At 39.2% G+C, this 26,538-nt stretch overlaps 1 protein-coding gene across 7 annotated transcripts in view; it reads right to left on the bottom strand.

Moving 5' to 3' along the window:
* TRIM33 (tripartite motif containing 33) overlaps window positions 1-26,515 on the bottom strand; it is a 148,159-nt gene extending 121,644 nt beyond the window's left edge. For 6 of the 7 annotated variants that reach the window (XM_089917374.1, XM_089917389.1, XM_089917395.1 and 3 more), the window contains exon 1: window positions 25,951-26,514. In XM_089917374.1, the coding sequence (XP_089773500.1) occupies window positions 25,951-26,476 (526 nt within the window). In that variant the 5' untranslated portion in view covers window positions 26,477-26,514. Of the gene's footprint in view, window positions 1-25,950 lie in introns of all 7 variants that reach the window. The other variant, XM_089917384.1, reaches the window with a different exon arrangement.
* Between the last annotated feature and the right edge of the window lie 23 nt (window positions 26,516-26,538).

Below are 26,538 nucleotides of genomic sequence, written 5' to 3'. Positions count from 1 at the left end.
AGCCCATGCACCTAGAGCCTATGCTCTGCAACAAGAGAACCCACCACAATGAGAAGCCCACACACCACAATGAAGATTAGCCCCCCCTTGCCGCAACTAGAGAAAGCCTGCGGGCAGCAACAAAACCCAACGCAGCCAAAAATAAATAAACAAATAAATAAATTTATTAAAGGAAAAAAAGAAAGAAACAGCAGAGCAACCAGACCACAATTAGCAGAGCCTACCTAACAGCTTGGTATGATATCAAGAGAGGTAGAGAGCTCAACAGATCAAGAAAATAAACAAAGAGCCTACCTAAAATCATGATATCCCAGGGTGACTACACATGCCCAAGATTAAGCCCTCTGACAAGAGATAGCAGAGGCTTCACACTGTAGTGGAAAATAAAGTTGACTTCACTAAAATGATCCTATCCAGTCACTAAACAAATAAACCAACTGGCAGCCCTGGGGGTGGGGGAAGATTAGTATCACAAAAGAAGTCAGAAATGGAAAAATGGAAGAACAAAGGATATGAGAAAAAGCAAAATGGCAGGCATAAATCCAAGTATATCAACAGTAACATTAAGTGTAAATGGATTAAACAATCCAACCAAAAGACAGTGATTGTTAGGCTGGATTAAAAACAAAAATAAGACCGAACTACACACTGTTTCCAAAAGAAACAATTTAGATTCAAATACATAAATAGGCTCAAAGTAGAAGGGTAAGAAAAGATACAAACAGCAACCATAAGAAAGATAGTGGCTATACTAATTACAGTACTTCCTAATCCCCAGAATCTGTTGAAGAATGAAAGACCAATGTACAAAACTCAATATTTTTACGCAGTGAATGACTAAGGAACATGAAGTAACAGACAATTTAAAAAAAATGAAATTAAGAAGACAATTTCACTTGCAAGAGCATTAGAAAGAACACAGTACAGTTGACCCTGAACTGCATGGGTCTGAACAGCACCTATACATGGCTTTTTTTTCAAAATTGTTTTTTAAATAATTTTTGGCTGCATTGGGTCTTTGTTGCTGTACACGAGCTTTTTCTCTAGTTGTGGCGAGCGAGGGCTACTCTTCGTTGCAGTGTGCGGGCTTCTCATTGCAGTGGCTTCTCTTGTTGCGGAGCACAGGCTCTAGGCGCGTGGGCTTCTGTAGTTGTGGCTCATGGGCTCTAGAGCACAGGCTCAGTAGTTGTGGAGCACGGGCTTAGTTGCTCTGTGGCATGTGGGATCTTCCTGGACCAGGGATCGAACCCGTGTCCCTGCATTGGCAGGCGGATTCTTAACCACTGCATCACCAGGGAAGCCCATGGATTTTTTTCCAGTAGTAAATACTACAGTACCACACAATTCATGGTTGGTTGAATCTACAGATGCAGAACCGTGGATATGGAAGAAACAAACTGCTTATACGGAGGGTCGACTGTAAAGTTATACACAGATTTTTGCCTGCTCAGAGGATTGGCACCCCAAACCCCATAATGTTCAAGGGTAAACTGTACTTAGAAATAAATTTCTTAAAGCATAAAACCTGTATTCTGAAAACTATAACATACTGTTGAAAGAAATTACAGAAGACCTAAATACAGGCATACCTCGAGATATTGTGGGTTTGGTTCCAGACCATCACAATAAAGTGAGTATGACAATAAAGCAAGTCACACAAATTTTTTGGTTTCCAGGTGCGTATAAAAGTTATGTTTATGCTATACTGTAGTCTATTAAGTGTGCAACAGCATTACATATTTAAAAAGTGTACATGCACATACCTTAATTTAAAAATACTGCTGAAAATGCTAACCATCATCTGAGCCTTCAGCAAGTCGTAATCTCTTTGCTGGTGGAGGGTTTGAAATACTGCAAAAATTAGCAAAATATGACAGATACATGAAGTGTGCAAATGCTGTTGGATAAATGGTGCTGACTGACTTGCTTGATGCAGGGTTACCACAAAACTTCAATCTGTAAAAAACACAGTATCTGCAAAGCACAACAAAGCAAGGTATGCCTGTAAATGTAAAGATGTCCCAGATTCATGAATCAAAAAAACTTAACATTAAGATGGCAAAACTCCTCAAAACTGGCTTACAAATTCAACACAATTTCCATCAAAATCCCAGATGACTTTTTTGTAGACATCAACAGGCCAGTATTTGACTTTCCAAATTTATATGGAAAGTCAAGGGATCTAGAATAGAAGGGCTAAAATAATCTTGAAAAAGAACAAAGATAGAGACTTACTACCAATTTCAAATCTTACTACAAAACTACAATGAACAACACAATTTGGTTCAGTCATAAGGATGCACAAAAACAGTCATCCCCCAGTATTCATGGGGGATTGGTTCCAGGACCCTCATGGATACCAAAATCCGCAGATGCTCAAGTTCCTTTTATAAAATGAAATAATATTTGAATATAACCTACACACATCCTTCTATATACTTTAAATCATCTTTCGGTTTCTTATAATACCTAATACAATGTAAATGCTATGTAACTAGTTGCCAGGATGGTTTTGCTCTTTACAACTTTCTGAAAAATTTTTTCCAAATATTTTCTACCTGCAGTTGGTTGAATCCATAGATGTGAAAGCTGCAGATATGGGGGGCCAACTGTAGATGAATGCAATGGAATTGAGAGTCCCAAAACAAAAATTCACTTCTATGGGTGCTAAGACAATTCAACAGGGAAAGAATAGCCCTTTCAATAAATGGTACTGGGACAAGTGTTCCCTGATGGCCTAGTGGTTAGAATGCTTGGCTTTCACTGCTGTGGCCCAGGTTCAATCCCTGGTCGGGGAACTGAGATCCCACAAGCCTTGACATGTGGCCAAAAAAATAAATTAAAAAAAAAAAATGGTACAGGGACAATGAATAAGCACATTAAAAAAAACTGAAGCTGGATCTTTCCCTCACACACAAATTTTACATACAAAAATTATTCAAATGCATCATGGATCCAAAAGTAAGAGATAAAACTGTAAAGTTCTTTTAAAAAGAAAAGTACATTTTCATGATCTTGGGTTAGGAAATGGTATTTTAGATACAACATCAAACATAAAAGCACAGGAAAAAAATATTAAATTGGACTTCAGCACAGAAGTTTTTGTGCTGTCAACACTATGAATGCAATTCATGCCAAAAAGATGTACACTTAATAATGGATAAAGTGGCAAATTTTGTTACATCTTTTTCTACAATAAAAAAATAGCAAGATGTTAAAAAAAATTGTGTGGCAAATGATATCATCGAAAAAATGAAAGACAGAAGATACATGCAAGTCAGATATAAGGGTTTACTATCCAGAATATATAAAGAACTCTGACAACCTAATAACATCAAATAATTCAATTAAATAATGGGCAAAAGTCGGAACAGACATTTCCTCAAAGAAGATATAGTAAAAGAAGATACAGTAAATAAGCACTTGAGAAGATGCTCAACATTATTAGCCATCAGAAAAATGCACATCAAAACCACGATGAGACACCACCTCACACCCACTGGGATGCCTCTAATAAAAAAGACAGAATAACAACTGTTAGGAAGATTATGGGGAAAAAAATGGAACCTTCATAAACATTGCTAACGAGATATTGCAAAATATTAGACACACTGGAAAACAGGCAGTTCCTCAAAAGATTAAGTATAGAGTTACAATATAACCCCAAAATTCCACTCCTAAATATATATACAAGAAAAGTTGGGAATTTCCTGGTGGCACAGTGGTTAAGAATCTGCCAGCCAATTCAGGGGACAAGTGTTCGATCCCCGGTCCGGGAAGATCCCACATGCCGAGGAGCAACTAAGCCTGTGAGCCACAACTACTGAGCCTGCGCTCTAGAGCCCGCGAGCCAAAACTACTGAAGCCTGAGCGCCTAGAGCCCGTGCTCCACAACAAGAGAAGCCACCTCGATGAGACGCCCGGCCTGCGCACCACAATGAAGAGTAGCCACCCACTTGCCACAACTAGAGAAAGCTCACCCCCAGCAACAAAGACCCAATGCGGCCAAAAAAAAAAAAAAAAAAAAAATCTGTTAACCTTTAAAATAAAAAAAGAAAAGTTAAAACAGGGACTTCCCTGGTAGCACAGTGGACAGGACTCCAAGCTCCCAATGCAGAAGGCCCAGGTTCAATCCCTGATCAGGGAACTAGATCCCACATACACGCTGCAACTAAGAGTTTGCATGCTACAATGAAGGATCCTGCGAGCCACAACTAAGGAGCCCGCCTGCCACAACTAAGACCTGGGGCAACCAAATAAATAAATAAAAATTTTTTTAAGAAAAAAGGAAAAGTTAAAACATATGTTCATGCAAATACTTGTACAAAAATGTTCACAGCAACATTATTCATAATGGTCCAAAAAGGGGAAGGAACTCAAATGTCCATCAACCGATAAATAAACAAAACATAGGACAGCCATAAAATGGAGTATTATTCAAGCCTAAAAAGAATAATGTGGGACTTCCCTGGTGGTCCAGTGGCTAAGATGCCACGCTCCCAATGCAGGGGGCCCTGGTCAAGGAACTAGCTCCAATACGCCACAACTAGAGGTCCGACATGCCGTAACTAAAACTAAAAGATCCAGCTTAGATAGATTAGATAGACAGATAGATTGATATTTTTTTAAAAGAAGAATAATGTGCTAACACTGCTACAGCATGTATGAACCTTGAAAGCTTTGTGCCAAATAAAAGAAGCAAGTTACAGGGATTCCCTGGCAGTCCAGTGGTTAGGACTTGGCACTCTCACTGCCGGGGCCCTGGGTTTGATCCCTGGTTGTGGAACTAAGATCCTGTAAGTCAAGGGATGCAGCCAAATTAAAAAAAAAAAAAAAAAAAAAAAGCAGCAGCCAGTCACAAAAGACTATATACTCCATGATCACATTTATATGAAATGTGCAGAACAGGCAAATCTATAGACACAAAAAAGTAGAACAGTGGTTGTCTAGATCTGGGAGTGGGTATTATGGGTAAATGGGGAGTGACCATTAATGGGTACAGGGTTTCTTTTTAGGGTGATAAAAATGTTCTAAAATTGAGGTGATGGTTACACAACTCTGTGAATACGCTAAAAACCATTATTGAGCTGTACACTTCAAATGTATGAATTACAATCACCCTCCATATCAGCGGGTTCCTCATCTGCAGATTCAACCAACCATGGATAAAAAACATTCACAAAGAAAAAACTTCCAGAAAATTCCAAAAAGCAAAACTTTAATTTGCCATGTGCTGGCAACTATTTACATAGCATTTACATTGTGTTAGATGTTATAAATAAACTAGAGATAATTTAAAGTACATAAAAGAACAGGTTACATGCAAATACTATAGATTTCAGAAAAAAAATAAAATATCTCCAAGATACAATTTTAAATGAAAAAATTGGGGACCTCCCTGGTGGTCCAGTGGATTAAGACTCCGCACTCCTGATGCAGTGGGCCTGGGTTTGATCCCTGGTCGGGGAACTAGATCCCACATGGATGCCACAACTAAACATGCTGCAACGAAGATCCCGTGTGCCTCAACTAAGACCCGTCCCAGCCAAAATGAATAAATAAATCTTTTTTTAAAAATAAATAAATGAGGGGCTTCCCTGGTGGCACAGTGGTTGAGAGTCCGCCTACCGATGCAGGGGACACGGGTTCGTGCCCCGATCCAGGAGGGTCCCATATGCCACCGAGCAGCTGGGCCCGTGAGCCATGGCCGCTGAACCTGCGCATCCGGAGCCTGTGCTCCGCAACGGGAGAGGCCACGACAGTGAGAGGCCCGTGTATCGCAAAAAATAAATGAATAAATAAATAAATAAAAATAAATAAATGAAAAATTTTAATGTTTCCATTTACATAAAACAGAAAAATGATTTTGGGGTTTTTTTTCTTTTTAACTTTTTGTTTTATATTGGAGTATAGCCAATTAACAATGTTGTGATAGTTTCAGGTGCACAGCAAAGGGACTCAACCATACATATACACATATCCATTCTCCCCCAAACTCCCCTCCCATCCAGGCTGCCACATAATATTGAGCAAGTTCCCTGTGCTATACAGTAGGTCCTTTTTGGTTATCCATTTTAAACACAGCTGTGTGATTTTTATTTGTATTTACATAGGGTCAGGTCTCATTATTCACAGCAGTTTTTCTATAAAGTTGCTACAAAAAGGAATTAGTGGATACTGAACCATCACTAGGAGAAACACAGGGTTAGGTTCCTGCGAGACTCTGGTCAGAACATTTAGAACAACCAATCAATACACTACCTTGTTTTATGTGTATTTCTGTTTAATATACTTTAGTTAATATATTGGGTTTGCCAAAATGTTCGTTCGGTTTTTTCCATATGATGGCTCTAGTAGTACTTAGTCATTTTTCACTTCATTCGAAACAGTTTTGTTAGACTGTACTGTGACAGCCGTCATATCAGCATGCATTTTTAAAAAACTTATCAAAATTGGTGCATTTTGGGCTTCCATGGTGGCACAGTGGTTGAGAGCCCGCCTGCCGATGCAGGGGACATGGGTTCGTGCCCCGGTCTGGGAAGATCCCACATGCCGCGGAGCGGCTGGGCCCATGAGCCATGGCCACTGAGCCTGAGCGTCTGGAGCCTGTGCTCCACAACGGGAGAGGCCACAACAGTGAGAGGCCCGTGTACCAAAAACAAAAAAAAAATTGGTGCATTTTTGTGTAGCCATTTTAATATTGAAGATGGAAGAAAAAAGCAACATATTTGGCCTATTATGCTTTATTATTTCAAGGAAGGTAAAAACGCAACTGAAATGCAAAAAAAGATTTGTGCAGTGTATAGAGAAGGTGCTGTGACTGACTATGTCAAAAGTGGTTTCCGAAGTTTCATGCTGGAGATTTCTCGCTGGATGATGCTCCACGGTCGGGTAGACCAGTTGAAGTTGATAGCGATCAAATCAAGACATTGAGAAACTCAACACTATACCACGCGGGAGACAGCCGACATACTCAAAATATCCAAATCAAGCGTTGAAAATCATTTGCACCAGCTTGGTTATGTTAATCGCTTTGATGTTTGGGTTCCACATAAGTTAAGCAAAAAAAACCTAAATGACTGTATTTCTGCATGCAATTCTCTACTGAAACGTAACAAAAACTTTCCATTTTTAAAACAAATTGTGATGCGCAACGAAAAGTGGATACTGCACAATAATGTGGAATGGAAGAGATCGTGAGGCAAATGAAATGAACCACCACAAACCACACCAAAGGCCGGTCTTCATCCAAAGAAGGTGATGTTGTGTATATGGTGGGATTGGAAGAGGGTCCTCTATTATGAGCTCCTTCCGGAAAACCACACGATTAATTCCAACAAGTACTGCTCCCAATTAAACCAACTGAAAGCAGCACTCGACGAAAAGCATCCGGAATTCGTCAACAGAAAACGCATAATCTACCATCAGGATGACGCAAGACTGCATGTTTCTTTGATGACCAGGCAAAAACTGTTACAGCTTGGCTGGGAAGTTCCGATTCATCTGCCATATTCACCAGACATTGCATCTTTGAACTTCCATTTATTTCGGTCTTTAAAAATTGTCTTAATGGAAAAAATTTCAATTCCCTGGAAGACTGTAAAAGGCATCTGGAACAGTTCTTTGCTCAAAAAGATTAAAAAGTTTTGGGAACACAGAATTATGAAGTTGCCTGAAAAATGGCAGAAGGTAGTGGAACAAAATGATGAATATGTTGTTCAATAAAGTTCTTGATGAAAATGAAAAATGTGCCTTTAAAAATATATTTATTTGGCTGCGCCGGGTCTTAGTTGCAGCAGGTGGGCTCCTTAGTTGTGGCTCACAGGCTCCTTAGTTGTGGCATGCAAACTCTTAGTTGCAGCATGCATGTGGGATCTAGTTCCCTGACCAGGGATTGAACCCGGCCCCCTGCATTTGGAGCACGGAGTCTTAACTACTGCGCCACCAGGGAAGTCCCAAATGTGTCTTTTATTTTTACTTTAAAACCAAAGGAACTTCTTGGCCAACCCAATATAATCTTGGTTCATTAACACTGAATTCAAGCCCAAAGCACTATAACTCCAATAATACTATAAATCTCTGAAAAAAAGCTTATCTAACATGTATTTTCTCAATAAAGCACACAGTCTTCTTGCACTTAAAAACACTAGACAGGGAATTCCCTGGCAGTCCAGTGGTTAGGACTCTGTGCTTTCACCATCAGGGCCCAGGTTCAATCCCTGGTCGGGGAACTAAGATCCCACAAGCCGGGGATGTGGAGTGCAGAAAAAAAAAAAAAAATCCTCAAGAGCACTTCCCCTCTATGCTTGGGGGCCATTTTAAGCAGTGAAATCACCAAACAAAAAAGCACAAAAATGAGGAAAGCATGGCACAAAACAGACCACAAGAAGGACCGGAGTTTCCAGCATGAAAGCTGAAAAGAAGGCAGAATATTACCATGTTCTCCCTAAGCTTGGAACACATGCATGGAACAACTGGAATTTTTTGCCACTTTGCACGTGTCACAAATGAGAAAGTGCCACAATTACTGATTTGGGGGTTACAAATAAATTTTAATGAGTAGATAAATTCTAAAATACAGAATTCACAAATACTGAGAATTGAGTCTATATAGTTTTTAAATCTCTGGAAGGAAAAACAAAGTTTTTTAAAGTACTTTTTTATTGTGGTAAAAATACATATACATAAAATTTGCCATTTTAACCATTTTCAGGTATCCAATTCTACAGCATTGAACTACATTCACAAAGTTATATAACCATATAACCATCACTGCCAAACTGTCTTCCAAAGTGGCAGCACCACCTTACATTCCCACCAGCAATATACAAGAGTTCTAATTTCTCCATATCCTTGCCAACACTTTGATTTCTTTATTAGACACACCCTAGTAGATGTGAAGTGGTATCTCATGATTTTGATTTACATCTCTAATGACTAATGATCTTGAGCATCTTTTCATGTGTTTATTGGCCACATGTCTTCTTTGGAGAATTGTCTATTCAGATCTTTTGCTCATTATTTAATTGAATTTTGTCTAAATTATGTTGTAAGCATTCTTTATATATTCCAGGTACTAGATTCTTATCTGAGTCTCCTATTCTTGTAGGTTGTTTTTTCATCTTCTTGATAATGTCCTTTGATGTACAAAATTTTAATTTTGATTAAGTCCACTTTATCAACTTTTTCTTTTGTTGCTCATGCTTTTGGTGTTATATTAAGAATCCACTACCAAATCCAAAGTCATGAAAATTTATCTCTATGTTTTCTTTTGAGAGTTTTATGCGTTTAGCTTTTATATTTAGGTTGTTGGTCCATTTTGAGTTCATTTTTTTTAATATGGTGGGAGGCAGGGGTCCAACTTTATTCTTTTGCATGTGGAAAATCCAGTTGTTCCAACATCATTTGTTGAAGAAACTATTCTTTCCCCCACTAAATGGATTTGGCACCCCTGTCAAAAATCATCTGGATGTACTGGGAGGACAAATAGATTATTAACACATGTTATATATTGGGGGAGATAGGAACTGGATGAGGACAAGGAGTGGAAAGAAGGCTTCACACTATTTAGCTCTGTATACTTTTTAAACGTTTGAGCCATGTGAAAGTACTACTTATTCAAAAGCTAAAATAAATTCAAGTTTTAAAAATACACTTAAATAGGCAAGCCACAGAATAGGATGTATATCTGACAAAGGACTCATGCTTGGAATATATAAAGAATTCCACAAAAGCATCTGGGAAAAGGCAGACAACCCATAGGAAAAAAAGTATGGGCACAACTTGAACAAGCATATCACAATAAAAGATATCCAAAGGCCGATAAACATAAAAAAGCGTGCTCGATTTTACAGTTTACCAGGGAAGTGCAAATTAAACTGCAATGCTATCCTACTACACTGCACGCCCATCAGAACAGCTAAAATGTCAAAGACAGATAATGTTATGTCTTAGTAAGAATATAAAGCAATTAATCTCAAACACTACTGGCAGAAGTGTAAATTGATATAACCACTTAAGAAAACTGTTTGGCAATATCTAGTAAAGCTGAACTCATGTGCAACTTATGACTCGACAAGTCCACGCTAAGATACGTAATCAACAGAATGTGTGCATATGTTCCCCAAAAGACATGTTAAATGAACACATTCATAATAGTAAAAAACTATAAACTCAAATGATCACCAACATTTGAGTGGATGAATAAATTTTAGTATATTTATACAATGAATGCTGTGAAGGCAATGAACAAACTACCATCATAAGCAATGTGAATAATCTCACAATGTTGAGCAAAAGCAGTCAGTCACAAACTAGTACATACTGTTTAGTTCTATTTAAATAAAACTTTAACACAGGCATATTAACCCATGGTGTTAGAAGTTAGGTTCATAGGTAGTAACGGGAAGGGGACACAAAGAGTACAGGCTTATAGGGTGCTAATAATGTACTTTCTCATTCTGGTTGCTAGACTTACAAATGAGTTTATGCGTATTTACTGAACTATATGCTTTTGATTTTTATACTTTCATTTATGTATATTTCAATAGCACATTTACTTTAAAAACTGCACACATCATTAAAAATAAACCAATATTTTAGTCTCCCATCACAAAACTACTCTGTATGAGCAAATCTGTTTACTACCTTGATCATGCTCTCTACTGAAAAGGCAAAGTTTTCATACAACTTTTCTTTGGCATGAGATTGTCTTTTCCCAAGCTTCTGCAAGGATTAAGCAAGTTGTGTCATGTTTTATGTCACGTTAAATGACCCACTGGACTCAACAGTTAGATCAAACAGACATCAAATGTGTCACTGTAACAAAAATTAATTTCACACTGTTCAGAATCTGGCAGTACACCTGTGAAGTGCTCAAGTGTAACATGCTGCTATGACACATCAACTGAGAACCATTCACCTAATTCCATTTTGAACATGTAAAAACTTGAGTGTTTTTAGAAGTGGGAAGAACAGGTAGGTAAATTTCAGAAGTATATTATAATACGGGTTTGGTACAGAATTAGTAAAATTTTGAAGGCACCTATACCATCAGTTAAACAGACTTTTGTGAACTTGCTAATCACCATTTTTCAGCATTTCAATCACTTTACCAAATTTGACTAGACAATTCTCTTACCTTCTTCCCTTACTAGTAAAAATACTAGTCATTCTAATGATGTTTAATTCTTTTTATTTATTTATTTTTTTTGAGGCAAGAAATACGACTTTATTTGGGAAGCCAGCAGACCGAGAAGATGGCAGACTAGTGTCTCTGAACAACCATCTTCTAATGATGCTTAATTCTTATTAAAATATTACAATATCACTTACTGAAACACTCTAAAGGAAAAAGTTTACATAAATAGTTAAGCTTTTAAAACTATGACTTCTAACTAATTATAAATTAATTATATCCAACTCAGATAAAAGTAACTAATCAGATCCAAATAAGGACAAAGGTAGAAAACTGGCAGTCTGGTATCATCTGATCAGGAAGGAGTATTTTTAAAGTTTAAATTTTACTCCTTTTAGGTAAGGCAAGCTTTGATACTCCGTAAGCCTTACTACTAAGTGCCCCTGAAGGCATTTATCTGAGGCTGGTCTACTCTCTCCACACGGGAGAGCCACATTTAGGCAAAATTTTACCTCTCTGCCTCAGTTCATTTGTTTAAAAAACAAAAGAGAATAATATTACCTGAGAAAATTTTTATAAGCAAATAAAAAAAACGTAAAAAAATTTAAACTGAAGCTGATATTATTCTACAGGTAAGGAACATGAAGTCTAGTCAGATTCAAATAAACCTGCTCTTATCTAATTCTCTCCTGCCATTACTAATTCAGATACCCCACCTTGAAACCATACAACAAAGTAGGGAATGGAAAACAGAGAAAGAAAATTGGATCAAAGTTAAAAGAGCCTGGATTACAGCCAAAAGCCTAAGAGCCAAAATCAGTCACATTGTATGCACATGAGAAGGGAAACCATCACCTGCCAACCAACATTAAGAGCGAAAGCTGTGAATTTCAGCCATGACTAATGCTACTTCTGAACCATATTTCAAAGTAAAAAACCGTGGTTTCATTTTTTTATTTTTAAGAAATTCTGCCACGATGAAATATTTCATTCTAAATTTTCTAATTTCTCTGTCCACTGCTTTCCTGTGAATTGGGAATATCATGTCCCATACTTAGTCTGGTATTGTCCACACATGTTATACTTTTTTAGCAAAGCTATATGGTAAAAGTGCATAATAAACACTTTGCCATTAAAGGAAAATAACCCACATTCCACTGTGTCTTGAAAGTGTGACATCTGAAATCCACATTTCTCTTTTCTTGTTTGAAAAGGTAAGTATGCACTGGTAACAAATATTTTTGTAAATGTCATGCTATACTTATACATATGCCTATCAAGTTATAACTATTTCACTGCAATTCGTAGTGCACCAAAAGTCATTACAAAGCAATAAATACCACATACAGTCTTTGTCACAACTACTCATTTTGCCACTGTAGCATGAAAGCAGTCATGCACAATACATAAACAAACGGGCTTAAATGTGTCCCAAAAATTTAACATGAAAACAAATTTGAATTTCATAAAATTTTCACATCACAAAGTATCTTCTTTTGATTTTTGTTCAATGATTTAAAAATGTAAAAATCATTCCTAGCCCACGAGTCATATAAAACCAGGCAGCAGGAAGGTGGTATAAAACACAAAAGACCCCGAATAGCCAAAGTAAGCTTGAGAATGAAAAATGGAGCTGGAGGAATCAGGCTCCCTGACTTCAGACTATACTACAAAGCTACAGTAATCAAGACAGTATGGTACTGGCACAAAAACAGAAATATAGATCAATGGAACAGGATAGAAAGCCCAGAGATAAACCCACGCACATATGGTCACCTTATCTTTGATAAAGGAGGCAAGGGTATACAATTGCGAAAAGACAACCTCTTCAATGGGTGGTGCTGGGAAAACTGGACAGCTACATATAAAGGAATGAAATTAGAACACTACCTAACACCAGACATAAAAATACTGAAAATGGATTAATGACCTAAATGTAAGGTTATAAAACTTAGAGGAAAACATAGGCAGAACACTCTATGACATAAATCACAGCAAAATCTTTTTTGACCCACCTCCTAGAGAAATGGAAATAAAAACAAAAATAAACAAATCGGACCTAATGAAACTTAAAAGCTTTTGCACAGCAAAGGAAACCGTAAAAACAGACGAAAAGGCAACCCTCAGAATGGGAGAAAATATTTGCAAATGAAGCAACTGAGAAAGGATTAATCTCCAAAATATACAAGCACCTCACGCAGCTCAATATCAAAAAAACAAACAACCCAATCCAAAAATGGGCAGAAGAACTAAATAGCCATTTCTCCAAAGATATACAGATTGCCAACAAACATAAAAAGATGCTCAACATCACTAATCATTAGAGAAATGCAAATCAAAACTACAGTGAGGTATCACCTCACACCGGTCAGAATGGCCATCATCAAAAACTCTACAAACAATAAATGCTGGAGAGGGTGTGGAGAAAAAGGAACCCACTTGCACTGTTGGTGGGAATGTAAACTTATATAGCCACTATGGAGAACAGTATGGAGGTTCCTTAAAAAACCAAAAATAAGGGCTTCCCTGGTGGCGTAGCAGTTAAGAATCCACCTGCCAATGCAGGGGACACGGCTTCAAGCCCTGGTCTGGGAAGATCCCACATGCCGCGGAGCAACTAAGCCCATGTGCCACAACCACTGAGCCTGCGCTCTAGAGCCTATGAGCCTCAACTACCGAAGCCCACAAGCCTAGAGCCTGTGTTCCTCAACGAGAAGCCAACACAATGAGAAGCCCATGCACCTCAAAGAGGAGCAGCCCCCGCTGCTGCAACTAGAGAAAGCCCGCACGCAGCAACAAAGACCCAACTCAGCCATAAATAAATAAATAAATAAATTTTTTTAGAAAGTAAAAATAGAACTACCATTATGACCCAACAATCCCACTACTGGGCATATACCGTGAGAAAACCATAATTCAAAAAGAATCATGTAGGGCTTCCCTGGTGGCGCAGTGGTTGAGAATCTGCCTGCCAATGCAGAGGACACGGGTTCGAGCCCTGGTCTGGGAAGATCCCACATGCCGTGGAGCAACCACTGAGCCTATGCGTCTGAAGCCTGTGCTCCGCAACAAGAGAGGCCGTGACAGTGAGAGGCCCACGCACCGCAATGAAGAGTGGCCCCCGCTCACTGCAACTAGAGAAAGCCCTTGCACTGAAACGAAGACCCAACATGGTCAAAAATAAAAAATTTAAAAAAATTTTTTAAAAAGTCATGTACCACAATGTTCACTGCAGCACTATTTACAATAGCCAGGACACGGAAGCAACTTAAGTGTCCTTCGACAGTGGTATAGATAAAAAAGATGTGACACATATATACAATGGAATATTACTCAGCCCTAAAAAGAAACGAAATTGAGTTATCTGTAGTGAGGTGTATGGGCCTAGAGTCTGTCACACAGAATGAAGTATGACAAAGAGCAAAACAAATAGAGTATCCTAACACATATATATGGAATCTAAAAAGAAATGGTTCTGATGAACCTAGGGGCAGGACAGGAATAAACATGCAGATGCAGATGCAGAGAATAGACTTGAGGCCACAGGGAGGGGGAAGGGTAAAGCTGGGACGAAGTGAGAGAGTAATGCTGACATACCTACACTACCAAATGTAAAACAGATAGCTAGTGGGAAGCAGCAGCATCACACAGGAAGATCAGCTAGGTGCTTTGCGACCACCTAGAGGGGTGGGATAGGGAGGGTGGGAGGGAGACGCATGGTGGGGGGATATGGGGATATACGTATGCATATAACTGATTCACTTTATTACATAGCAGAAACTAACACAACACTGTAAAGCAATTATACTCCAATAAAGATACTGAAAAAACGAGGACAACAACAACAACCAGGCAGCAGGCTAGATTTGGCCCATGGGCAGTATTTTGCCAACCCCTGATCTAAAGTAAGGTCCAACAATTAACAAGCACAGAACTTCCAATTAGAATTTTATTGCCTCACTCAAATAGGAAAAGAACCAAAGCTTATCCACTGTTTAAGGAAGCCTTTGAGACATGAAGAGATAAAGACAAAAAGAAAAAAACAAAGTTAGAAAATAAAGTCAAGGACTTCCCTAGTGGCACAGTGGTTAAGACTCCGTGCTCCCAATGCAGGAGGCCTGGGTTCGATCCCTGGTCAGGGAACTAGATCCCACATGCATGCTGCAACTAAGAGTTCACATGCTGCAACTAAGACTCAACACAACCAAATAAATAAATAAACCAATATTTTTTTTTAAAAAAAGAGAAAGGGAAGAAAGAAAATAAAGTCAAGGTGATCTTTCAGAATGTTAGTTGAATAAGAAAGTAAAGAGAAGGGGAATTCCCTGTTGGTCCAGTGGTTAAGACTTGGCACTTTCACTGCCGAGGGCCCCGGTTCCATCCCTGGTCAGGGAACTAAGATTCCACAAGCAGCGCGGTGAGGCCAGAAAAAAAAAAAAGAAAGAAAGAAAACAAAGAGAAGGAAAGCATAAGAGAAAACGTAGGAGAGAGTATGAACCCAGTAGCTCCAACATTCAAATAGAAACAGTTCCAAAAAGAGTGAGAGAAAGGGGGGCCTGAAGGGGAAGGGCATGAAGAGAGAGGGTCCTTATGAAAAAATTTTTTAAGTTTAAACTTTTTCTTACTATAAATGAAGAGTAGAAGACTAACAGAAAAAGCACAGTGAACTTTTAAAAACGATAAAGGAAAAAACATAGAAACAATCACTATATTCCAGAAAAGGATGAAGAAATATTAAAAGGTTCCAAGAAGAGGTAAATAAAACCCAATTGGGGTTGTACAAGGGAGCAAAATCAGACTAGCATGAGCAACACTGACTACTTTAAAACAAGGGAGGAGATACCTTCAAAGTTCTGAAGAAAAACAAATTTGAACCTGGAATTCCATATCCAGTCAAACTACCATTTAAATAGAAGAATAAAATAAAGAGCTTCAAAAATGCAAAGTCTCTGAAATTTTACTCTTAACGATTCTTTCTTAGTATGTACAAACAAGGGAGTAAACAAAGAATGGGGAAGCCTGTGTAAAATAATTAGAAGCAAGACTCTCCTCATAAGGCAGGCTTGAAAGATTACACCCTCAGTTAGAAGGGTGCATAAGCAAATAATAATAGTAAAACTTAAAAAAAAATAAATCAGACAATTAGCATAGGAAAAAAAAAAAAACTGTCACTCCCTGGTTTCAGAGCTAGGGAAAAAATTTTCTCCTGAGAAGTTTCAAATACAGGTTAGCCTATAAGGTAAACTCTAAATCAACATCTGCCAGTTCTAAGAAACACCAAACTAAAAATTACCATCAGTGACTTTTCACTGGTGGTACCTGACAGAAGCAAGGACAAAATACTCTTTGGAGGCTTGTTTCCAAAAATCAGGTCTGGCAGGGTTCATAGTTAAAGCCCTAGTAAACACACTCAAACTCCAAAACTATAAAACACTGGAGAACACCATCTACAATAATCAGGAATAGGCAGAAGCAAGTAATAGTAAAATAGGACCTCAAGAACTTTAGATAATGGAATTATCAAATATAAATATGAAATAAGTATACTTCAGATATTTAAAAAATAAAAAGTAAAATGAAAAACAAGAAAACAAAGCAAACACAGCTAAATGTAATTTAAGGGAAGCCATTTATAGTAAAAACAAAATATAAAATATATCAGAATAACTCATAAAAGACGTACAAGACTTTTCTAGGAAATAAGCTATATAATATTCAAAAATAAAAGATTTAAGCAAATGGAAAGGCATGCAATGTTTCTGAACAGGCAGATACCATATTGTAAAGATGGCATTTTCTCCCAAATTAATCTATATATTCAAAGCAATTCCAACAAAAATGCTGACAAGTTTTTAAAATGAACTTTCACAACATGATTCTAATATGTTTAAGAGCTAAAAGCCAAGATCAGTCAAGATAATCTTTAAGATGAACAAGGTATATGTGAAGGGGGATGAAATTACCTTAACGAATAACAAAGTTTACTATAGCTTTATAATAAGCAATAAAGGCAGAAAAATGGGGGAAAAAACTGATTTTTAAAAAACCTCTCATATATCAAAAGACAGCTCTCTAAAGAATAAAGAGAAAAGTCAAGTGTATTAGTTTATTGCTGTGTAACAAATTACCCCAAAACTTAATGGGGTAAAACAATAATTCCTTATCTTTCAGTTTCTTTGAGTCAGGAATCTGGGAGTGATATGGCAAGTGGTTCTCTCTGAGCCTCTAATGAGGCTGCAGTCAGATGTCAGCCGGGACTGCAGTCATCTGAAAGCCTGACCATGCTGGAATATCCACCTCCAAAGTGGCTCATTCCCATGGCTGGGAAGTTGGTGCTGGATGTTAACAGACCCCAGTTCTTTACAGAACTGCAAGAGTGATAGTTGTTTTCGCCTAGAACAAGGAATCCAAAGAGTAAGGAAAAAGCTATATACCTTTAATGAAGCCTCAGAAGTCACTGTTAATTCTGCTATACTCTCTTGGTCACCCAAACAAGCCCTGAGTCACTGTGAGAAGAGACTAAAGAAGGGTGTGAATACCAGAAGAGAAGAACACTGGGGCCACCTCAGAGGCTGGCTACCACACTAAGCCATAGTAGGCTAAGAACAAATCTTCAATTTACATAACCAACAAAGGATCAGTATGTAGAACTTACCAAGAATTCTTGTAAATCAAAACAAAAAAACGTTAGCAAACTAAAAAAAATAGAAGACATACGGACAAGTAATTCACAGAAGCAACAACATAAATCGCACGTAACAAGCATTCAAAAAGTATTTTTCCCTAGAACCACGTAATTCATGCTATTTACGTATCATAAAGGCATAGAATTTAAGTATTTTTCTAAAAATGATGCATTTATGTTCATTCATCCTTGTTTTTTCCCACTTCCCCTTGAGACCAATGTCCATTCTGGAAGCTGGCTAAGGATGAAGATACAATTTGTGGCCACAGAGGAGACACAGATTAATGTATCCAACACCATGATCCCAACCTCAGAACTTGTCCTCTGGAAAATAAAATGATAGAACTCAGTCAACCAGTAATAAATATGAAAAAAAAAAATCAGCAGATCTACAGCACACTATTTACAAAAGGTCAATTTTAGTTATTAAGTACTTTTTTCCTCTTTACATTTACATTTGGGGCAAGCTCTTTATGAACTGTGATGGGTACCCCAAAATGAAGGACTATAAATGCATGAATCTGCCACCTTCTGCTATTCCATGGTTTGACACTCTTTCTAATGACTTTACATTATCACTTGGTTATAGCCCCTTTAAAGAAGCAGGTCTCTGGGCTTCCCTGGTGGCGCAGTGGTTGAGAGTCCACCTGCCGAAGCAGGGGACAGGGGTTCGTGCCCCAGTCCGGGAAGATCCCACATGCCGCGGAGCGGCTGGGCCCGTGAGCCATGGACGCTGAGCCTGCGCGTCCAGAGCCTGTGCTCCGCAACAGGAGAGGCCACAGCAGTGAGAGGCCCACGTACCACAGAAGCAGGTCTCAAAACTTTTTGGTCTCATAATCCCTCTTACATTCTTAATCATCAAGGACCTAAAAAGCATTTGTTCAGATGGGTTTTATCCATCCATGTGTACAGTATTAGAAATAAAAACTGAAGATTTTAAAATATTTAAAATTGTAATAAATAATTAATAGCAAATTAATAATCTGTTTCATTAAAATTAAATACTTTATTAATTCATTTAAAAATAAACACATTAAATAATAATAAATAAAAATAAACACACTGCATGTTTAAATAACATTTTTAACAGAAATAACTAATTTCCAAAACCAAAAAAATTTTTTAGTAACGAGTGGCACTGATTTCACTTTTAAATCTCTTTAATGTTTAGTTTAACAGAAGATGTCTGTATATACCCTTTTGCATTTAATCTGTTGTGAGAGATTGTTTTGTTTGAAGACTATAAAGAAAACTTGGCCTCATATAACCATGTACTTAAGAAAAGGGAAGAGTATTTTAACAGTCTTTTCAGACAATCTGTGGATATTCTTCTTTGATACATTCAAAAAATTTAAAGTGTTTTTATTTATTTCTTAAACATCAGTTGCAATGTGAAATTTCAAACTATAGTGATGAACTTTTACTACGCCCTTACATTAAAATCTATTGGTCTATTTTGCACTTTGAATCTTTTTCCTACACCTGATTTTGTAACATGATGCATTGGTCATTTGGCAAATACTGGTTCACTATGTAGATCTTCCAAATGTTGACATTTCATTGCACAATATCAAAAAAGAAAGTGTTAATATCACTACCAATCTCATCAGAAAAGCCTTTAAATATTGAGAAGCTGTCAAGCTCATGGTGGCATATACAAGTTTCCCAAAAATCCTAATTTTCATTTAAAAGCTCAATTTTTATCACTGGCAACATATAACAACATCAGTTGTTTCTCTTGAAGTGACAAGGCTCAATTCATTCATTTTAAAGAAAATATCTGCCAAATATCCATTCTTGAAAACCACAGTTTGTTACTCATTCTTTCAAGTAAAAATTATTTTCCAAGAAAAAAAGCAGCTAATTCAACTTGGAATTCAAACAACTGCACAAGTACTTTTCTTATTGCACTTCAGTCTGCAGCAGAAGCACTTTATGCATTATCCCATTTCATCGCACAGAATATTAAGGATAAAGATTTTTAAAATAGGGACGTCCCTGGTGGTCCAGTGGGTAAGACTCCATTCCCGATGCGTGGGGCCCGGGTTCAATCCCTGGTTGGGGAACTAGATCCCGCACGCCACAACTAAGAAGTCCGCACGCCACAACTAAGACCCGGTGCAGCCAAAATAAAACAAATATTAAAAAATATATATTTTAAAAACAAGTTTCACTGCTTCATCAAGGACATAAAAGTAAAACTAACATAATTTTTGTTGGTGGCGGTGGTTTTACTCTAAGTATGTGATGGTAAAGTTACAATAACTTTTAGAGTGCTTTGGAGGCACTATCTGAATTCCTGCTAAGGTGCCAAGCAGTCTTACCCATCATTGCTTTTGTATTATTTATACAAATGTCAGAACAGTGAATAAGGCAAATAATGAATCAGTGTTATAATGAAAACAGTTTCAACTCTGCCAACACCTGAAAGGGTATCAGACACAATCCCCCGTACCCCCTAACTCAGAGTTTCATGGACCAACTTTGAGAATCTACTTTAAGGTACTATTCTCATTTAGTGTCTGCTTAGAGGAGTATATATAAGGAAATGAAAAGCAGTTAGATTCCCCTAACTGAAATTTTTGGTGTACAGATATTAAACCTTGTAAAAACTTAGGATTTAGAACATTAGTTTACAAGTTTTTACACTGTAAGTTTTAGGCAGCTGAAGAGAGGTTTGGAATACAAATTACTTTGTCTGGTGTGCTGTACTTCATTAGATGTCAGAAAAACCTAGAAAAACACCAACAATTTGCCTTCCTGCCTCTTCTTTTCTGCTTACTGTGAGATAGAGGTAATCACAAAGGCAACAGCAGTACAATTTATTGGGGGCTTACCAGGCGCCAGGCACTCTATGAAGCAATTTACAATGTATTAACTCATTCAATCTGCACAATTAACACTATGAAATAGGTATTATTATTATTACTCTCAATTTATGGATGTTAAGTAACATATCCACAGTCATTCTAGTAGTAAATAAAGGAGCTCAAAAATGAATGCAGGCAGTCTGACTCCTGAATTGTGTGCATTTCACCAACCACAATGCCGTAAGATATTAAAAAGTGTTTTTCTTTGATACGTCTTTAATGACTGATTGCTGATGACTATGTTATCATTCAAAAACTCAAGCATATTTATGTCAAACAGAGCATTAGAGAAAGTAGGGCCTAAAAAAATCCCGAGATAAGCCACACCCAGAACTAGCAAACTGCTAAATATTACATGTACTCCTGGGACAAGAACTTCCAAGAGCTCAAACAGAAGATTCCCCTGAGTGGCTCACCATGCTCAGTGATAAAACAGGACCACTGTGAGGAGGTGCTCTTCACACTATACCCAGAGTTATTCCCTCCCACTTACCACATGATTGTTGCCATCTCAGACTTTTCACAAAAAGTTGAAGATTCATAAACAGAATCATTTTTCCAGGTTGATTATTCCCCACAAAAGATGAGAATATTAAACTTATGTAGATGTAAAAAGTTAGCATAAAAGACAATAACAGAATCACACAGAATTTTACTGGATAGGAACTCAACTTCATATTGCAAACCTGGAGAGGCTGTCTAGGTGACTTGCCCAAGGCTACACAACATATTAACAGCAGAACCCAATGCAAGTTACTCCCAATCCAGATAATCATCCACATCACCATGCTGTCTATGCCTTACTACAAAAGTCTCACCTCCTTCAAGAGTTCATTTGAGAGGTTTTTCAGATGCATCAATGCATATTTGTATTTTTACTGATACATTATAGATTGTACATACCCACTACTGATAGCTATTCTGACTGAACCTGAAATAAACCTAAAAAAATAAAAGTCACAAAAGCACTTTAAAAAGCTCACAATTGAGATTCAACAAATATTAACTAAATTATCTATTTTGATTTTCCTTTTCCAAATATTCCAACAGCACATAAATCAGTCTTTCTCCTCAAAATATTTAAATCCATGTCTCTCAAAGTGTGGCAGGTTCCAGAATCAGAATCACATGATACTTGTTAAAAATTCAAATCCTAGTGTCATCCCCAAGTCAATTGAAACAGTCTCTGAAACTCCCAAAATGGTATTTTAAAAAGCTCTCCAGATGATTCTTATTCATCCAAAAGTTACATTCACTCTACAATATTCTAGTGGGAAACAAGGAACAAACGAGTAAACAAAAACAAGTAAACATTCTGGACTTTAGCTGTCCTATGAAGAAATAAAGATAATATGTCAAAGAGTGACCTGGAGGACTACAATTGTCCCTCAGCAATCTCAGGGGATTGGTTCCAAAACCCCCATCAGATACAGAGAGCCAACTGTACCTTAAAAGGAGCAGCCAGACACAGAATTTTCAGGGCAGTGAAAATACTATGTATGATATTATAATGACGAATACATGTCATTATACATTTGTTCAAACCCTTAGATTGTGCAACACTAATAGTGAACCCTAACATAAACTGTGGACTCTGGGTGATTATGATGTAGGGCCATCAACTCTAAAAAATGTACCACACTAGTGAGGGATGTTGATAATGGGAGAAACTATGTAGGTCTGGGGAGAAGGGATATATGGGAAATCTCCGTATCTTCCATTTAATTTTGCTGTAAATCTAAAACTGCTCTTTAAAAATAAAGCCCTAAAAAAAAAAAAAAAAGTGATCAAGAGAAGGTCTTTCTGCAGAGGCAACATCTGAAGTGAGGAGCCCTTCACTTAAGAACAGTGGTTCTCTTGGGGTTTCCCTGGTGGCGCAGTGGTTAAGAATCTGCCTGCCAATGCAGGGGACATGGGTTTGAGCCCTGGTCCGGGAAGGTCCCACATGCCACAGAGCAACTAAGCCCCTGTGACACAACTACTGAGTCTGCACTCTAGAGCCCACATGCCAGAACTGAGCCCACGTGCTGCAACTACTGAAGCCCGCATGCCTAGAACCCGTCCTCTGCAACAAGAGAAGCCACGTAATGAGAAGCCCGTGCACCGCAACGAAGAGTAGCCCCCGCACGCAGCCACGAAGACACAACACAGCCATAAATACATAAATCAATAAATTTTATATATATAAAAAAAAGAATAGTGGTTCTCAAACTTAGTGTGCATCAAAATCACCTGGAGGACTTACTAAAAATGATTTCTGGTTTGAAGGTCTTGAGTGGGGCCCAAGAATTTGCATTCCTAACAAGATTGCAAATGACGCTGATGCTGCTAGTCCAGAAACCACACTTGGAGAATCATCGATCTGAAGGGAACAGCTAAAAGGTTTGAATAACTCTGGTGTGTTAGAGAAACAGAAAAAAAGTCCATTAGAAGGGAGGGTAATGTCATTGTTTCGGGACCACTTAAGATGGTGAACTAAACTACCAACCATGGATACCCAGACCAGAAATGGAATCACAGGTTGTTCAATAATACCTTACATTTGCAAAGCATTTCACAGTTTATAAAAGCATTTTCACTTTCATTATTTAATACGATTTAGTGGGATATAAGTGAAGGACTATTAGCTACATGTAGAGATAAAGAAGCTGAAGGACAGAAACATGAACCTGAGGGAACCAGAAAACAATTAAGGGGCAGAACTATGTCCCCTGACTCCAAATCCAGTGTTACTTCCAGAACAGCATGTTCCATTTTTTTAAACAGCAAAGCAAAGGATACATACAGGAGTTGATACTAAGTTACTTTCTAGACTCCCTGCCTAAAAACATGATGGCTTCCAGACTTAATTTGTTTTAGATACCAGTTAGAAAGCAACACTGCCTTAAGATTGACAGTATTTAGTCCCATCTACTTATTTCTCCTAGTTCAAAAACAAAAGATGGAGAAATGAAGAGGGAATTTACACACTATTATTCTCTCTCCTGCATAAGTAACACAGAGCTAATTTCATAACCTCAGTCCCTCAGCCACATCAATCAAACACAATTTTCATCTTGTGTTTACTCTAAATCTCTCACCTAATCCAGGTTCCCACAAGAACACTGAATCCTACGTCTTACTACACTCAGTGAGGCCATGAGCAGTTACTTATACACCCATTATCCACCCTCTATATACCCATTATCATTTAGAATCTTCTCCATCAATCAAACCGTTACTCTTAACATTCTTACCTGTAGATCTCAATAAATACTTCAAACCCAAAATTGAAATAACTATATCCTCCCTCCACCCCACACACACCTGCTTCTGTGCCTGAATTCTTTTATTTGCATTAATAACACTGCCACCCACCAAACAAGAAACCTGGAACTTGGCCTAGACACGTGTGTCTCTCTCACTCCAGTCTCAATTGCCTCTCATATCCATTCCCACAGCTACTTACAATTAGTTACCACTAATAATAAACTATTTGCCATTTCACTAATAACTAGCATGTACTAGTCACTTAACACACTTCATTCTATCAATAACTGTATGAGGTAGGTAATTTTGTCCTTGTAAAATTAATCTGTCCAAGTAACAAGTAGGAAGTGACAAAGTAGGCATCCAAACTCAAATGTTTCTCCCAAAGTCCATACCTTTCCCCCATACCAAAACACTTTCTTCTTTAACACCTTATATCAGTCCTTTACTACCTACTCCAAATGCTAATTTCTCCCCTAGATTACTGCCAGGATTCTCCTAACTGGCCCTGCCTTGGATCTTTTCTTCCCTTACCCTTCAATGTGCTCCCAAGTGATCTTTCTAGATCACAAATGTGATCCTTTTATCTTCCTGATACAAAAATCTGTTAGGGACTCCCTTTAATCTATCTACACTGTACAGGATACATTCTACAGGATGAATCCCAAACCCTTTAGTACAAGTCCACAATCCCTTCCGTACCTGAAGTTCCAAAATTCAAAAGCTTTGAAATTTTAAAGTTTTTTCATAATTCTGCAACAAAACCCACTCTGAATTGCAAGAGGTTATTGGTCTATCCCATTAGAATGATATTCACATACTTCACTGCAGAAACATTAATATTTGATAATGAGTTGTTAACCCAGACCCTGCAGTAGTGTTAGAGACCTTACCAGGAAAAAGAAAAATTTCCAACCTATTCTGATGTCTAAAACACACCTGGTCTCAAGGGTTTCAGATAAGGCACTGCAGACCCCCTACCTATTCAGCCCATCAAACCAACCTAATTTCCACCAATCACCTTACACATCGCTTAGCTCCAGGGATGTGTAAGGTGCCCTGTGCCCTGAAAACTCTCCAACCCAGGGAGCTACTCACCCTTCAAGAAACCTACTCAAGGGTTTCCTTTTCAGTGAAGTTTCCTTGACCTTCTCTTGATTGTCCCACAACCACTGTACCAAGGACCCACCTCCACTGCTGTACCTTACATGTTTGTTTCCCCTATGTTGGACTGTGAATGAGCTCCTCATTGAGTATTTTATCCAATTCTAGCACAGTATCCGAAACACTAAGTGTTCATTAATGTACAAGGAACTGAAATTCATGCCCAGCTCTCCCTAACCCCCAATTCCCTTCAAAGTTCATTTCTCCTTCACCCCTAAACCTTAAGATTTTTCCCTATCCATGCAGGCCCCTCACAGCTATTTTGCTTCCAGAGTTCCTCCTTCTCAATGTCATCCTAAAATTACTCTCTACCAGACGGCTTCTCGTAGCCCCAAATTCTCTAATGCCCTTTAACCTCCCTAGTCCTTCTTTCCCCTAGCTTTGAACAGATCAAATCCTCTCCCTCTAAGGCAATTCATCCTCACTGCCCTTATCTCTGAACTACTACCTCAACACCTCTCGCGCCTAGGCCTTCCCTCCAAAATGCTTCTCACAAGCGGATTCCCAGACCCCCTCTTCTCTCACAGTCCGTTCCACCCGCTCCCGAACCTGCGCTCGGCCAGAGTCCACCCCTTCCCGGCCCGTATCCGCACATCGTGAACCTCCCCTGCAGCCGGTGTCCCCTCCCCCAGCCTCTCGCAGCCGGCACCCCTCCCTTCACCCTCCCCGTATCTCTGGAGGTCCAGCTTCTCGGGAAACTGTCCCAGGAGCCGTGTCTTTCACCTCAGACCCCTTAGGATTACGCCGGTCCGAGCAGCCCCGGGCCCGAACACCTCCGTCCCCAGATCCTCCTCGGCACCGCAAATCCCCTTCGGCCCAGACCTCGGGCCGGGCCTCCCGCTCACCTTGCTGGATGTCGCCGTTGCTGCCCCCCGGGATGGGCACGTTGAGTTGGCGCTCGGGCTCCGGCAGACAGCGCAGGCAGAAAGAGTGAAGACAGGGAAGCAGCTTGGGCTCCGCCTCACGCCGGCTCTGCAGGCTCTGCTGACACACGGCGCAGGTGTCCAGGAGCGAGGCTGGCGGACCAGGAGGCGGCCCCGCCGAGGGACCCGGAGCAGGAGCCGAAGCCGGAGCTGGGGCCGGCGTCGATACCGCCCCCCCGGGAATTCCAGGGCCCACTGAGGCTGCAGGGGCTGAGGCAGCCAGGGCCGAGCCCGAGGAGGCCGCGGCCACCCCCCCGTCGTCGGGCCCGGCCGCGCCGCTCTCCGCGCCGGCCCTGCCGCCTTCCTCCTCCTCCTCCTCCACCAACACCGCGGCGAGAGGCGGCTCCGCCTCCTGCGCCGCGGGCCCGGCGGCCCCGGCAGTTACCGGCGCGCTGCTGCTGCCCCCGCCGCCGCTCTCAGCCTCGCCACCGCCTTTGTTTTCCGCCATGTTTTCCTCTTTGAACCCGCCGGACCGCCCCGCGCCGCCCGCCGCCGCCGCCGCCGCCCCCA

The sequence above is a fragment of the Delphinapterus leucas genome, chromosome 1, assembly GCF_059928025.1.
Source record: "Delphinapterus leucas isolate spDelLeu-1000000601 "Yukka" chromosome 1, BTC_Dleu_Yukka2, whole genome shotgun sequence".
NCBI lineage: Eukaryota > Metazoa > Chordata > Mammalia > Artiodactyla > Monodontidae > Delphinapterus > Delphinapterus leucas.
Note: the sequence above shows the minus strand (reverse complement) of the source record. Positions and strands in the feature narration are given on the sequence as shown.